Source organism: Eulemur rufifrons, chromosome 2 (genome assembly GCF_041146395.1).
Source record: "Eulemur rufifrons isolate Redbay chromosome 2, OSU_ERuf_1, whole genome shotgun sequence".
NCBI lineage: Eukaryota > Metazoa > Chordata > Mammalia > Primates > Lemuridae > Eulemur > Eulemur rufifrons.
In genome coordinates this window covers 11,284,149-11,299,172 of record NC_090984.1, presented here as the reverse complement: position 1 = coordinate 11,299,172, position 15,024 = coordinate 11,284,149, and the positions used below count along the sequence as shown (strand labels likewise).

The following is a 15,024-nucleotide window of genomic DNA, read 5'->3' as shown; positions in this document are numbered from 1 at the left end:
GAGCTAAGGAGTTTGAGACCAGCCTGAGCAAGAGCAAGATCCCGTCTCTACTAAAAAAAAAAAAAAATAATAATAATAATAATAATAGAAATTAGCTGGACAACTAAAAATATATATGTATATATATATATAAAAATTAGCTGGGCATGGTGGCACGTGCCTGTAGTACCAGCTACTCAGGAGGCTGAGGCAGTAGGATTGCTTGAGCCCAGGAGTTTGAGGTTGCTGTGAGCTAGGCTGACGCTACAGCACTCTAGCCTGGACAACAGAGTGAGACTCTGTCTCAAAAAACAAAAAGAAAGAAAGAAAAATTAGCCGGGCATGGTGGCGTGAGCCTGTAGTCCCAGCTACTCAGCGAGGCTAGGACAGGAGGATGGCTTGAGCCCAGGAGTTTGAGGTTGCTGTGAGCCAGGCTGACTGACACCAGGGCACTCTAGCCCGGGCAACAGAGAGAGACTCCGTCTCAAAAAAAAAAAAAAGAAAAGAAAAAAAAAAAACAAAAAAAGGAGGCCTCATGATCTCATCTAAACCTAATCACCTCCCAAAAGCCCCACCTCCAAATATCATCAAATTGGGTGTTAGGTTTTAAACGCAGGACTGGGAGGGATGCACAATTCAGTCCGCAGCACTTGTATTTTTTTGTTGTTGTTGTTTGTTTTTTGAGACATAGTCTTACTCTGTTGCCCTGGGTAGAGTGCAGTGGCACCATCGTTAGCTCACTGCAGCCTCAAACTCCTGGGCTCAAGCCATCCTCCTGCCTCAGCCTCCCGAGTAGCTGGGACTACAGGCATGCACCACCAAGCCCGGCTAATTTTTTCTATATATATTTTTAGTTGGCCAGATCCTTTCTTTCTATTTTTAGTAGAGACGGGGTCTCACTCTTGCTCAGGCTGGTCTCAAACTCCTTACCTCAAGCAATCCTCCTGCCTCAGCCTCCCGAAGTGCTAGGATGACAGGCACAAGCCATCATGCCCAGCCCACAGCACTTGTTCTTTTTTTCACCTTTAAAAAAATTGAGGTAAATATCCGTATAGTAAGTTTCTTGCTCCTTTTACCTGACTGCATAGTATTCCACAACATGGGTGTGCCACCACCAAGCCAGGGCCTCTAAAGAGGGGCGTGTGGATCGGGTCCAATACTTTGTCATTACACACCATACTGTACCTTGGCTAAATCTCTACAAGAGGCACCGCTGGCTCTCGGGGCCTGTAGGTTTGATTTGGGGACATATGACAGGTCGCCTTCCCAAGCTTGCCAGGAGGGTGCTGGGGTCAACCTTGGCCACTCAGCCTATTCACCAAGTATGCTAGAGCGCCCCCTCAGGAGGTGTCCGGAACTGCAGCTACATTCAGGCAGCGTTGGGGAAACCGCCCCAGCCCTTCTGCACACAATTAATCCCACACGCTGAGCCGGGTCGTTGAATCCTCCAAATTCACCCAGGGGGCTCCAGGAACCCTTTCTTACATCAACATCTCTTCAATCTAGCGTTTCCTTTTATTATTCACTTTTCACTTAGATGGACTCTTTAAAATAAATTGAAATACATTTATTTAAAAGGTAACTTTACATCCTAAACGGCCTACATAAATCAGTAACCTCAGCCATCGAAAATAGCAACCGTTTGCTATCTCTTGGGCACAAGCCTTCACATTTAGTCCTCACGATAACCTAGCAGGTAGCTGCTGTTATTCACGTTTTACAGAGAGGAAAGGGAAGCATAAAGAAATTTTAAGTAATGGCCCACGGGCACGGAGCTAGCAAGCGGGAGATCCAGGGTTCCAATCCCACTAAGGCGAGTACCACGCGCGTCTTGATTGGAGGTAAATGAAAAATAGACAAGGACCGTGAGGCCTGCGCTGTGCTGAGTAAAAGGGAGAAGCGCTGGTCATGGGGTGCACCCCGGCACGGAGACGACCTGCGACGAAACCAGGCGGATGGAGGGGACAGGGCGAAGGGGGGCCAGGCCCTGCGCCCTCGCTCGACGCCCGGCTCCTAGCCGACGGGCGCCCAGCATCTGCGGGAAGGGCGGGGTATCGCCGCTCCTTCCCCGCCGCGCCCTCTCTGCTTTCTGCCCGTCTCCTTTTCGGGCGTCCCAAGGCTGCCCCCCACCCGACGGCCGCGACCCCGCAGGCCACGTCGCCCCGGAGACTAGGCGCCCCCGAACGCAGAAGCGCCCGCGGGTCCCCGACAGGGAAGGTTAGGCAGGAGCCGCCCTGGCAGGCTCACGGCCCCTGGGCCTTCCCGGAAGCGCAGGGCGCAGGTGGCACCACTGTGCCGGGAGCTACTGAGCGCCGGGGGTATCCCCACCCCGAGGCCCCCCTACGGAGGCGACGCGGGGGCCGAAGTGAGCGCGTGGGCAGCAGCGGTGGGGAGGGGTGTCCGCCAGATCCCAGGTGCGGGTCGGGACGAGCGGGCCCTGATTCAGGGACTGTGATTCCTGGCGGCTCCCTCCACGAGGACGGCTGCGCCCAGGACTGCGGTTCCCATCCCCGCAGCAATGGCAGGCGCTGTGGTCGCCGCGCTGGGGCGGCGCAGCTTGGCGACAGCAGGCAGGGGCGGGGGCTGGGGAGCGGCCTTTTGCTGTCCCCACCGCCTGAGGCCAGGGGCCGCGGGGACTTTTATTCTGACACGGCCGGCGCCGAGCTCTGCTTAGTCATGGTGACCTGCACGCTCCGCACCTCCCCCCACGCGCCGCGATGGTGGCGCCGGGGCTCTGGCGGCGGAGGCGGAGCCCGAGCGCGGCCATGGCAGGGTGAGTGAGGCGGCCTGTGCCCGGACTGCGGGCACGGCGGGCCGTGAGCGCCCCTGCGGTAGTGCCCGGGGGCCCGGGAACGCGGCGCCACGGCCCGGGGCGCCTCCAAGTCCCCCCGTGGCTTCCGGGAGGGCCAGGAGGGCGCGGCCCAGGTCCAATCTTTTTGTTGGACGGCGCGACTCGCGGGGTGGCCCGCGAGCCACGCAAGCTGGGCGGAGAACCCAGGAAGAGCTGCCCAAACGGAGGCCCGGGGACCTCGGGGAGTTGGGGGGCTTGGTCTGCACTCTTGGGTTGGCAGCCCAGAGGCCGCGGCGGGGTCACTTCCTCCCTTCTCCAGGCCTCGGTGGCGGCTCAGGCGGGGCATGCGCAGTCCTCCACTCGTCGCTTCTTGGGGGGAAGTGCCAGGTGTCAGGAGGGCACCGTTGACCGATTGGCCAACGACCGAGAGGCAAACCTGGGGCCTTGGCACGGGAGAAGGGGCCAGGCGGCGCCGAGGGGCGGGTGGAGGAGGGTGCTCTGCCAGGCACAGTGGAGTGGGCAGCCAGCCAGCCACCCATTTGCTGACCCCTGCGTGGTGCCAGGCCCCAGGCGCGACACAGGGAGGCTCACGAGAGAGCGTGGGCCCAACGCTCACCTACACGGGGCTGCCTGCCTTTGAAGGGCTGGAGCTGGGGGTGAGAGGGACGGTCCACCCCTCAATAAACAGGCAACAAGCAAAGGAGATCAGTTCCTGACAGTGTTGTGATGAAAATAAAACAAGGAGGAGGGGACTCTGAACTGAGCCCCAGAAAGATGAGAGAAGGGGGAGGCTGGGGGAGCCTCCTGCAGACCCCCAGCCCCTACTTTCAACACAGAACTCATCCCCTGGCCCTCCAGTCTCCAGGGCTTTCCATGAACCCCTTCTGTCCCCATCAGCTCTCACTACATTCCTCCCTGACTCTCCAGATCAGTGCCTGGCACACAGTAGGCACTCAATAAATGTTGGTGAGGTGAATGAAGGAATGAGCTTGACATGTTCTAGGAAGGGAAGGGCTGCTGGATGGCTGGAACAGAGTGAGTAAAGGAAGGAGGTGGGCAGGGGCTAATTGCATAGGGTCTTGCAGGTCATTGAGGAGTTTGGTTTTTACTTCTAGTATTGTGGGAGGTGTTTGGAGGGTTTAGAGCAGGGGAGAGACATGATCTGACCTATGGGTTTTTTTTGGTTTGTTTTTGGTTTTTTTGGAGACATTGTCTCACTTTGTTGCCCAGGTATGAGTGCAGTGGTGTGATCATAACTCACTGCAACCTCAAACTCTTGGGCTCAAGTGATCCTCCTGCCTCAACCTCCCAAGTACCTGGGACTACAGGCTTGAGCCCCTTGCCCAGCTAATTTTTCCTTTTCTTTCTTTCTTTCTTTCCTTCTTCTTCTTTTTTTTTTTGTAGAGACAGTGTCTCACTCTGTTGTTTTAAGATGGGCCCTTGAGCTGATGAGGTTGGGGGAAGTTTGCAAGTGCAAATGGATTCCACTTTAGGTGGTTTGCTTGGGAAGGGAAACTAACCTGGGAATTGCTTTATCTTACAAAAGGACCCCTGGCACGTGCTGGCTCAGCGCCAGGTTCTGCCCCCCAGCCCTGTGCTCTCTCTCTTCCAGGCCCCTGAGTGCCAGAGGTGGTGTTGTTCCTTGTCACCTGAAACCCCATGCAGCCAGAACCCAGGCCTAGCGGGGCTGGGGCCCGCAGCCGATTCCTGCCCCTGAATTCAAAGTGCCCCAAGGGGACAGGGGACACGGTGATGTACGCCTCCACTGAGTGCAAGGCTGAGGTGACGCCCTCCCAGCATGGCAACCGCACCTTCAGCTACACGCTGGAGGACCACACCAAACAGGCCTTTGGCATCATGAATGAATTGCGGCTTAGCCAGCAGCTGTGTGATGTCACCCTGCAGGTCAAGTATGAGGACGCACCGGCTGCCCAGTTCATGGCCCACAAGGTGGTGCTGGCCTCATCCAGTCCCGTGTTCAAGGCCATGTTCACCAACGGGCTGCGGGAGCAGGGCATGGAGGTGGTGTCCATCGAGGGCATCCACCCCAAGGTCATGGAGCGCCTCATCGAGTTCGCCTACACCGCCTCCATCTCCGTGGGTGAGAAGTGTGTGCTCCACGTCATGAATGGTGCTGTCATGTACCAGATCGACAGTGTCGTCCGTGCCTGCAGTGACTTCCTGGTGCAGCAGCTGGACCCCAGCAATGCCATTGGCATCGCCAACTTTGCTGAGCAGATCGGCTGTACCGAGCTGCACCAGCGTGCCCGGGAGTACATCTACATGCACTTCGGGGAGGTGAGCGAGGAGAGGGGTCTTGGAGCAGGGGATTGGGGACAGTGTCAGAAGGACCAGGGATGGACCAATGAGAGGTGAAAGGCCAAGGCAGGGAGCTGGAGAAAAATGGGGTTCTGAACTCCTAGTCCACACAAGTGGGGAGTTTCTGGTTAACAGCTGGCGAAAGTGACATCTTCATGGGGCTCTGGGCTCCTTGGTTCCTCTGGGGCCAAAAGCGGGGACAGAGTGCAGCGAACACAACAGCTGCCAAACCCTGGGATGCACTGGGCAGCCTGGCCTTTCAGGCAATCAGCAGATATTTATGGGACACCCATGACAGGCTACAAGTCTGACCCTTGGTTGTGTGTTCTTTGGTCCACTCAATGTCCTCATGCCGTTTTTGGTTTCATTTTCATTTCTCAGTGGAGGAAATTGTCAACAGAAAATAGAGTTCTTTAAAAAAAATCACAATGATCAGCCCTAATTCGTGGATGGCAACAACTAGAGGTTGCACCCTTGAGGTGATAATAGCAAGTGTTTATTGAGGACTCGCTGTGGACTAGCCCCTGTTCTAAGTGACTCACTTCCTTTAAATCACTGACTCTTCCCATCCTGTGAGATGGTACTGACCTTCAGCCTAGGAAGGCAGGGCAGTGCCCCAGGCCCCAAGCCTTACCGAAGTCTGTGCTTTGGAGTGCCCGCCTGGAAATTTTCCTTTTTTTTTTTTTTTCTTTTTTTGTAGAGACAAGGTCTCATTCTGTCACCCAGGCTAGAGTGCAGTGGTGTGATCATAGCTCACTGGAGCCTCGAACTCCTGGGCTCAAGCGATCCTCCCGCCTCAGCCTCCTGAGTAGCCGGGACTACAGGCACATGCCACCACACAATTAATTTTTGTATTTTTTTGTAGGGACGGTCTTGATATATTGCTTGGGCTGATCTCAAACTCCTGGCCTCAAGCGATCCTCCTATCTTGGCCTCCCAAAGTGCTGGGATTACAGACATGAGCTACTGTGCCTGGCCTATTTTCTAAGTACTGTGGCTGGGATCGGCTGGGGTGGATGCTACCCTGGTCCCCTTTCTCTCTGGGGATGGCTGCTGTCTTCTCTGCTACACTACCTGTGGGGTTGACCAGGTCCAGAGACACACTCTGGTATTAGTCCTAGGGCCGCTGGCTTCCAGAAGAGTGGTCCAGCAAGTAGGTCCCTCACAGAGGCCTGCACAGTGTTTCTTTCCTGGGATTGCATGAGCTTAGGGTACTAGATCGAAATTGTTTATATAGACGGGTGCCTGACAAGCGATATTTGTCCAGGGCCCTGTCTACCCTAGAAGTAACCCTGCTGTGAGGTGGCCACTAAGACAATGTCCATTTTACAGAGAAGGAAAACCAAGGCATGGAGCATTTCAAAGATATGCCCAAATCACATAGCTAGAAAGTGGTAGGGCCAAAATTACAGCTCATGCTGGTTTCTTCAGTGCCGGCACTTTTTAAAATTCTAGCACATTCTATCACTGCTGCTTTTTTCCCCCCTTTGATTCAGTCTGTCCTTTTGGAAAATGATTTCATTAAAAAAAAAAAAAATAGGTGAAGTGTGGTGGCTTATACCTATAATCCCAACTACTCAGGAGGGTGAGGCAGGAGGATCACTTGAGCTGGGGAGTTTGAGGTTGCTGTAAGCCACAATGGTGCCACTGTACTCCAGCATGGGCTTCTGAGCAAGACCCTATCTCTAAAAAAAAAAAAAAAAAAAAAAAAAATTAAAACCCCTGCTTCTCGGAGCAGAAAATAGTAACAGCAACAACAGTAGCAAAATAGGTGACATATTCTTAGAGTTCCAAAACCAAATGATATTACAAAAATATACATAGTATATTGCATCCTTGCCCACTTATCTGAGTGCCTGGCACATACTGTAACTCATTTGATCCTCACAACTTATTTATTTATTTATTTTTATTTTTTTAGAGACAGGTCTCTCGTTCTGTCGCCCAGGCTGGAGTGCAGGATAGCCCCCTGCAACCTTGAACTCCTGGGCTCAAGCGATCCTTCTGCCTCCGCCTCCCGAGTAGCTGGGACTCCAGGCGCGCGGCCACCACGCCCGGCTAATCCTCACAATTTATGAGGTTCATACTATTCGAATCCCCGTTTTGCAGATGATTATGCTGAGACCTTCAGAGGCACCTTGAGTAACTTGTCCAAGGTCCTGCTTGGTGAGGGGTGGGGGAGACACACAGGCGTCAGCCCGTCCCACTTCCCGCCCCCTGCAGGTAGCCAAGCAAGAGGAGTTCTTCAACCTGTCTCACTGCCAGCTAGTGACCCTCATCAGCCGAGACGACCTGAACGTGCGCTGCGAGTCCGAGGTCTTCCACGCCTGCATCAACTGGGTCAAGTACGACTGTGAGCAGCGGCGCTTCTACATCCAGGCGCTGCTCCGGGCCGTGCGCTGCCACTCGCTGACCCCGCATTTCCTGCAGATGCAACTGCAGAAGTGCGAGATCCTGCAGTCAGACTCCCGCTGCAAAGACTACCTGGTGAAGATCTTCCAGGAGCTCACCTTGCACAAGCCCACGCAGGTGATGCCGTGCAGGGCGCCCAAGGTGGGCCGGCTCATCTACACGGCGGGCGGCTACTTCCGCCAGTCCCTTAGCTACCTGGAAGCCTACAACCCTAGCGATGGCACTTGGCTCCGGCTGGCGGACCTGCAGGTGCCACGCAGCGGCCTGGCCGGCTGCGTGGTGGGCGGCCTGTTGTATGCAGTGGGCGGCCGGAACAACTCGCCGGATGGCAACACTGACTCCAGCGCCCTGGACTGCTACAACCCCATGACCAATCAGTGGTCCCCCTGCGCCCCCATGAGCGTGCCGCGTAACCGCATTGGGGTTGGCGTCATCGATGGGCACATCTATGCAGTCGGCGGCTCCCATGGCTGCATCCACCACAACAGCGTGGAGAGGTGAGTGGCCAGGGCCTGGAGGGGTGGGCTTCAAGTGTCCCAAGCCACTGGGATCCAGAAATTCTCCCTGGTGTTGAGTCCTGGTCTCTGCTCCCTGCCTTCAGGAAGGAGACGTCTCAAGGTGCAGCTAAACTTATAGTCAGTGACCTTGGATGATATGCCTGGCATTGTTAACGCTTATAGGATGGTCACAAACCCATATAGCTCCTTTGGGCAGATTTGGAAAATGGTCTGTCAGTTTGAAATTGTTGAGCTGGGTGTGGTGGCTCACGCCTGTAATCCCAACACTTGGGGAGGCCAAAGTGGGAGGATCACTTGAGACCAGGAGTTCAAGACCAGGCTGGGCAATACAGTCAGACTCCATCTCTCTCTCTTTTTTTTTTTTTTTAGAGATGGCATCTCACTCTTGCTCAGGCTTGTCTCAGATTCCCGCCTTGGCCTCCCAGAGTGCTAGGATTACAGGCATGTGCCACCACACCCAGCTAATTTTTTTTTTTTTCTTTTATGTTTGCTTGCTTGGCTAATTTTTTCTATTTTTAGTAGAGACTGTGTCTCGCTCTTGATCAGGCTGGCCTCGAACCACTGACCTCAAGTGATCCTCCCGCCTTGGCCTCCCAGAGTGCTAGGATTACAGGTGTGAGCCACCATGGCTGGCCTGTTAACCTCATCCTTGAAGAACTCTTTATTTTTTTATTTTATTTTATTTTTTTTTTGAGACAGAGTCTCACTTTGTTGGCCAGACTAGAGTGAGTGCCGTGGCGTCAGCCTAACTCACAGCAACCTCAAACTCCTGAGCTCAAGGGATCCTCCTGTCTCAGCCTCCTGAGTAGCTGGGACTACAGGTGTGCACCACCATGCCCGGCTAATTTTTTCTGTATATATTTTTAGTTATCCAGATAATTTCTTTCTATTTTTAGTAGAGATGGGGTCTCGCTCTTGCTCAGGCTGGTCTTGAACTCCTGAGCTCAAACGATCTGCCCGCCTCGGCCTCCCAGAGTGCTAGGATTACAGGCGTGAGCCACCACGCCCGGCCTTGAAGAACTCTTTGAGCATCAATCCCACTTTGAGAAAAACCATTCTTGGCAGTAGCCTAGCTGTTAGAATTGGGGCTCTGGGGTTAAACCGCAGCTCCGCTGCTCCTTTGTGACCCCAGACATGCCATTTCACCTTTCTGCCACTCCATCTTGTCATCCTCTGTGACTGGGTGGGGCTTTGGTGAAATCACACACATAGGACTCAGCAGAGGGCCTAGCAGGGGTGTCACCAAGCCACTGGGGTCCAACAGATGTGAGTGTGACCTCATGCAATTGATGGCTGTGAGCCTCGGTTTCCTCATCTGGAAAATGGAGCTGCCAATACCTGGTTCATTGGAAATGGCTGTGAAGACCAAAGAGTTCAAGTGTATGAAGAAATGAGCAGGGCACCAAACCCACAGTAAGAATTCCAAGGTCGGCTCGGATCACTGCTGTCACCATTGTTCTTATGCCCTTGCAGGTATGAGCCAGAGCGGGACGAGTGGCACTTGGTGGCCCCGATGCTGACACGAAGGATCGGGGTGGGAGTGGCTGTCCTCAACCGTCTCCTTTATGCTGTTGGTGGCTTTGATGGGACGAACCGCCTTAACTCGGCGGAGTGCTACTACCCAGAGAGGAATGAGTGGCGCATGATCACACCCATGAACACCATCCGAAGTGGGGCAGGTGGGTGGGGACTGTGGGGAGGGGAGTGTCCAGGAAACATCCTACGCAGTCCAGGGGTGAAACCGTTGTGCTCCAACGTTTACCCTTGGCACCCACAAAAGAGCTGGATTCTGCTAGAGTCCCAGCCTCTCTCCCAGCTTTGTTTCTGAGGGTTCCCTCAGGAGAGGGGAGTAGGGGAGGGGAGGGCTCCCCCAGGAGGGCGGTGGCTGGGGCCCCAAGGCTAGGCCCCAGAGTCACCCTCTCTGGCTGGTGCTGTTTAGGCATCTGTGTCCTGCACAACTGTATCTATGCTGCGGGAGGGTACGACGGTCAGGACCAGCTGAACAGCGTGGAGCGCTACGATGTGGAAACAGAGACGTGGACTTTTGTAGCCCCCATGAAACATCGGCGAAGTGCCCTGGGGATCACCGTGCACCAGGGAAGAATCTACGTCCTCGGTGAGGCTTGGGATAGAAAAGAGTCCAGGCGAGGCACGGGTGGCTCACGCCTGTAATCCCAGCACTTTGGGAGGCTGAGGTGGGAGGATCGCTTGAGGCCAGGAGTTCGAGACCAGCCTGGGCAACATAGTAGCCCCACCAATTGGGGGACAGGTGGCTTTTGCTTCTCATGGTTGCATCCTCCTCTCTTTGCCTGCCCTCTGAGGTGGTGTGACCTGTGGTGACCATCCCCTCTGCTCTCCCTGCAGGAGGCTACGATGGTCACACGTTCCTGGACAGCGTGGAGTGTTACGACCCAGACACAGACACTTGGAGCGAGGTGACCTGCATGACGTCCGGCAGGAGTGGGGTAGGCGTGGCTGTCACCATGGAACCCTGCCGGAAGCAGATCGACCAGCAGAACTGTACCTGTTGAGCCAATTTTGGTTTTTTTGGGTGGGGGAAAAAAACGGTCCGACAGAGAGTATTGTTTTTGTACAAAAACAGGGACAAAAGAAAAGGCCCTAGTGCAGATACTCCTCATCCTCCAGGAAGGGATGCTGGGATGCCTCAGTGTTACAATGACAGCTGGAAAGAAAAGGAAGGCCAGGACAGGAACCCACAAGCCCCTCGGAGGAGTCCCAGAAATGTCCAAGACAGCCTGCCTGGGAGGTGGTGTGGGATGGGCGGACCCCCCGGAAGAGAGGCCCCCACAGTGCTGGCCAGAAAATAGGCCTTGGTTGCACACCGGCAGCCATCACTTCCCTTTGGGTTGAAAGCAGGCGCTGAGGTCAAGCTGGTTTTTGTTCCTGGCAGCTTTGTGATTCATTCCTGGAGACCCGGAGGGGACCCAGTGAGGACTTAGGGGTTTCAGCCCCTCCGGAAATGTGGTTCCCGGGGATGGTCCTGTACATAGAAGCCACTGGATATCTCTGCCCTGGGCAGTTATTTTGTTGATAAGTAACCCTGTAACTTTCCAAGGAAAATAAAGAACAAACTAACTAGTGTCTTCCACCCGGGCTGTTAGCTGGAAATCTTAAACCCGGCAACAGAAAGGGCTCTTCTCCTGAAATGCACGCAAGTCTTCATTTAGGGCTTATCTTTGAAACCCGTTTCTTATCTATGCCCATTGCATTTTGATATGTAGGGCATCTTTGTCCCTGTAGGCAAGCCGCACGATTGTCTCCCAGTTTCAGCTGCCTTGGAAGACAATGCCCTGAGTCCTTGACACATCTCCTAGGACTCCTGAGGTCAATCTCATACGTGCCATGCCATCCAGTTTATATTTCAAGGGAAACCATCTCCAACATGCCTTCCAAATTTGGTGAAAATCTATCCGGCCATTTGTTTTGTGCTGTCGTTACACAGACTGAACCTTTGTTTTAGGTGCCTGAGTATTAAAAGGACAAAGGGGTTTCTTGGAAATGAAGCTGCTTGGTGGTTATCTTGGGCAAGGGGTTCAACCGCCTGGTCCCTTCTGAACAATTTGTGTGGGGGTAGCATGTGGCCTGCCTCTGTTCTTCTACCAATCAACTATTTATGCTGGACTGGAGAAAAGACATATGACGTATGGCCCCAACTCTTGGGGAATTCACAGGTTTTTCTGAGTAGCTTAGAGAGGAAACATTTTTTTTTCCTCTTTTTTTTTGAGACAGAGTCTCACTCTGTTGCCTGGGCTAAAGTGCACTAGCGTCATCATAGCTCCTGGCTCACTGCAAACTCAAACTCCTGGGCTCAAGCGATCCTCCTCCCGCAGCCTCCCGAGTAGCGGAGACCACAGGTGGGAGCCATGATGCCTGCCTAATTTTTCCATTTTTAGTAGAGAAACGTTCTTGCTCTTACTCAGACTGGTCTCGAACTCCTGAGCTCAAGGAGTCCTCTCACCTTGGCCTCCCAGAATGCAAGGATTACAGGTGCAAGTTGCCGTGCCTGGCCCTGAACTCTTTTTACAGGTAGAGAGGGAGAGGTCTAGAGAAGTGACTTGCCCAAGGCCACAAGGCCACTAAGTGGTGAAGTTCAGATTCAACCTGTGGAGTACACCAAAGCAGTCATTCTCAGCCACAACGCACTGCACCGCTGCATTTGGAAGAAGGAAATATTAAAGGGGTCCCATGGAGTCAGTGTGTATAGCAGTGAAAATTCCAGAAACAGCAACCTCATCTACAGCTGAGGGGATTTACACATAATGCGGTGGCCAGAAGCCACACAGCCCTGCCTGGGGTGGTGTTTCCTTTCAAAAGGGGTAGCACTCTGGTCTTGAAGTCAGGTTTAGCAGATTCAATATTTTTTTTTTTTTTTTTTTTTTTTTCCAGACAGAGTCTCACTCTGTTGCCCAGGCTAGAGTGAGTGCCGTGGCGTCAGCCTAACTCACGGCAACCTCAAACTCCTGAGCTCAAGGGATCCTCCTGTCTCAGCCTCCCGAGTAGCTGGGACTACAGGCATGCACCGCCATGCCCGGCTAATTTTTTCTATATATATTTTTAGCTGTCCATATAATTTCTTTCTATTTTTTTATTTTTTTTTAGTAGAGATGGGGTCTCGCTCTTGCTCAGGCTGGTCTCGAACTCCTGAGCTCAAACGATCCGCCCACCTCGGCCTCCCAGAGTGCTAGGATTACAGGCGTGAGCCACCGCGCCCGGCCAGATTCAATATATTAATAGCAGTTAGGGGATCAGCCCTTGAGTGAACAGTTCCTTATCTGCAAAAAATGGTACTTGGATGCCTTCTGGGCATTAGGCCCTGTGGCAGCTGCTGGACCAACAAAGGTGAGTATTTACACTCACTTTCCAACTCCAGAAAAACAACTCTTTTCCAGTCCTTACTCCGCTAGGCATTGGGGCGGTGGCAGTGAACTAACCCACGGTGATTCCTACCCTCGTGGAAATCACAGTTTAGCAGGAGAGCAGGGTGACCATCTCATCCGGGTTTGCCTGGGACTTTCCCAGTTTGAACACTGAAAGGCCAGCAGCCCAGGAACCCCTTCTTGGTCCCAGACCATTGGTCATACTGCAGGTAAGCCAGATGTTGAAGCAGTAACTACCAACATGCTGACGGGGGTCATGGTTAAGTTTGCATTTTGAAGTCAATGGCTCTGGGAGCCAGGTGGAAATGGCTTGGCTGGGAACGGGTGTGGATTGGGAAGACTAGACAAATGACATCTGCGGTTGTCCAGGTGAGAGATGATGGCATTTGGATTGGGCCGGTGGCTGTTGGCATGAAGTAGAATCTACACATGAAGAGAATGATGAGACATCCAGGTTGAAGAATCCAGAATGATCCTGGGTTTCAAGCTCGAACAGCCAATGGTAGAGAGGCTTGGAGGAGGCTGGAGTCAGAAGAGAAGTGATGACGGGTTGGGTTTTGGGTGTGTTAGGTTTGCAGCCTCAAGATACAATTGTTTCAGGAAAGTTCACAGAGGCAGCCACTTAAGAACTGTTTGCTGCCAGCAAATAGTGGCTACTCGGTGCCAGGCATGAAGTGGGGTGTTCAGACAATGTGGACCAAGCGTGATGCCATCCCTTTCTTGTGGAATTGGCGTTAAAACAATCACATAAATTGTATGTCATTACCATCAAAGGTAAGCTCTCAAAGGGACAGGAGCTTGACCTAGGCTACAGGACTTGCAAAAGCATTCTTGAAGGAGGGGCTTATCTCACAGAAATCCAAAGGAACTGCATTTGAAGTGTAAGATTCTGGACAGGAAACGGCACAACATGTGCAAAGGTCCTGTGGCACTGCGAGGCAAGTCTCGATGAAGCTCTATGAGGGAGGAGGAACACGGTATAAAAAGAGGCTGAACCAAGACATAGTCAGGGGGCTAGACCATGCAAGCCCTGTGGGTCATGCTCATTTCTCTTTAACTGTTAAATATATAACCATTACTAAAAAAAAAAATACAGCATTACAGATAAAGCTGAAATTTTACTATCTCTCCATCCCAGCCCACTTTAATCTTAATAAAAAGAATACTTTGCAGCAATGTTCTATGTTACTCTACATAAATGGCATAATGTTGGGTATATGCTGCAACTTGTTTTTCCCCCTCAGATCTTCTAGGTCTGTGGTCACATTCCTTTACCCAGCTACCCAATGTTCTATTTTAGCTACTCTTCCACTATGGATAGATGTTTAGGTTGTTTCCATTTTCTTAGAAGTACAGGTAAGGCTACAGCACCCTTTCCTGGTCATGTCTCCTTCAGCGCAAGTGTGTGTATTTCTCCAGGTGGATGCTAAGAGGTGCAATTTACTAGATCAGAGATAGGCAGTTTTACTAGATGCTGATAGATCGCCCTGGAAAGTGGTTGTAACAAATATTCCAGCAGTTCTGCATACATTTAGACACAATCAAATGTATCATTCTTTCCCTTTGATGCTTCTTTTGTATCATATTTAGGAAGGACTTTTGGTTCTTGGAATTTTCTACAGCTTCCTATCCAGTTGTTACGTAATTGTCTCCCACCCATAAATTAATTTCCTTTCCTCCTAAATTGACAACAGTTAGTTTTTGTTGGTTCTCTTAGAACCAGGAATCCTGGCTGGGTGCCGTGACTCATGCCTGTAATCCTAACACTCTGGGAGGCTAAAGTGGGAGGATCACTTGAGGCCAGGAGTTTGAGACCAGCCTGGGCAACGTAGTTGACCCCGTCTCTACGAAAAGGTAACAGAGTGTGGTGGTGGCCCACCTGTAGTCCCAGCTACTCCGGAGGCTGAGGTGGGAAGATCACTTGAGCCCAGGAATTGGAGGCTGCAGTGAGCTGTGATAGCACCACTGCACTCCAGCCTGGGTGACAGAGCAAGACTCTGTTTCTTAAAAACAAAATCAAAACCCCCTCCTCCAAAAAAACAAGAATCCCGATTTGTGGAGTCATTAAGAAATGTTTCAAAATATATTTTCTTCAAACATATTTAAG

General features: G+C 52.5%; 1 protein-coding gene across 1 annotated transcript; it reads left to right on the top strand.

Annotated features, from left to right (window-relative positions):
- The first annotated feature begins 1,751 nt into the window (after positions 1 to 1,751).
- KEAP1 (kelch like ECH associated protein 1) lies at positions 1,752 to 11,825 on the top strand. The gene is made up of 6 exons (XM_069478236.1): positions 1,752 to 2,752; positions 4,383 to 5,068; positions 7,313 to 7,998; positions 9,493 to 9,698; positions 9,959 to 10,135; positions 10,384 to 11,825. The coding sequence occupies exons 2-6, from the start codon at positions 4,430 to 4,432 to the stop codon at positions 10,548 to 10,550; spliced, it is 1,875 nt and encodes a 624-aa protein (XP_069334337.1). The 5' UTR covers positions 1,752 to 2,752; positions 4,383 to 4,429; the 3' UTR covers positions 10,551 to 11,825.
- Positions 11,826 to 15,024: the final 3,199 nt, after the last annotated feature.

Bases quoted from the DNA above. Each gene is read 5' to 3' on its own strand.
- KEAP1 (XM_069478236.1), top strand. From the start codon at position 4,430: ATGCAGCCAGAACCCAGGCCTAGCGGGGCTGGGGCCCGCAGCCGATTC. The intron at 5,069-7,312 runs GTGAGCGAGGAG...CGCCCCCTGCAG, and splicing joins TCTACATGCACTTCGGGGAG to GTAGCCAAGCAAGAGGAGTT. The intron at 9,699-9,958 runs GTGGGTGGGGAC...GGTGCTGTTTAG, and splicing joins CACCATCCGAAGTGGGGCAG to GCATCTGTGTCCTGCACAAC.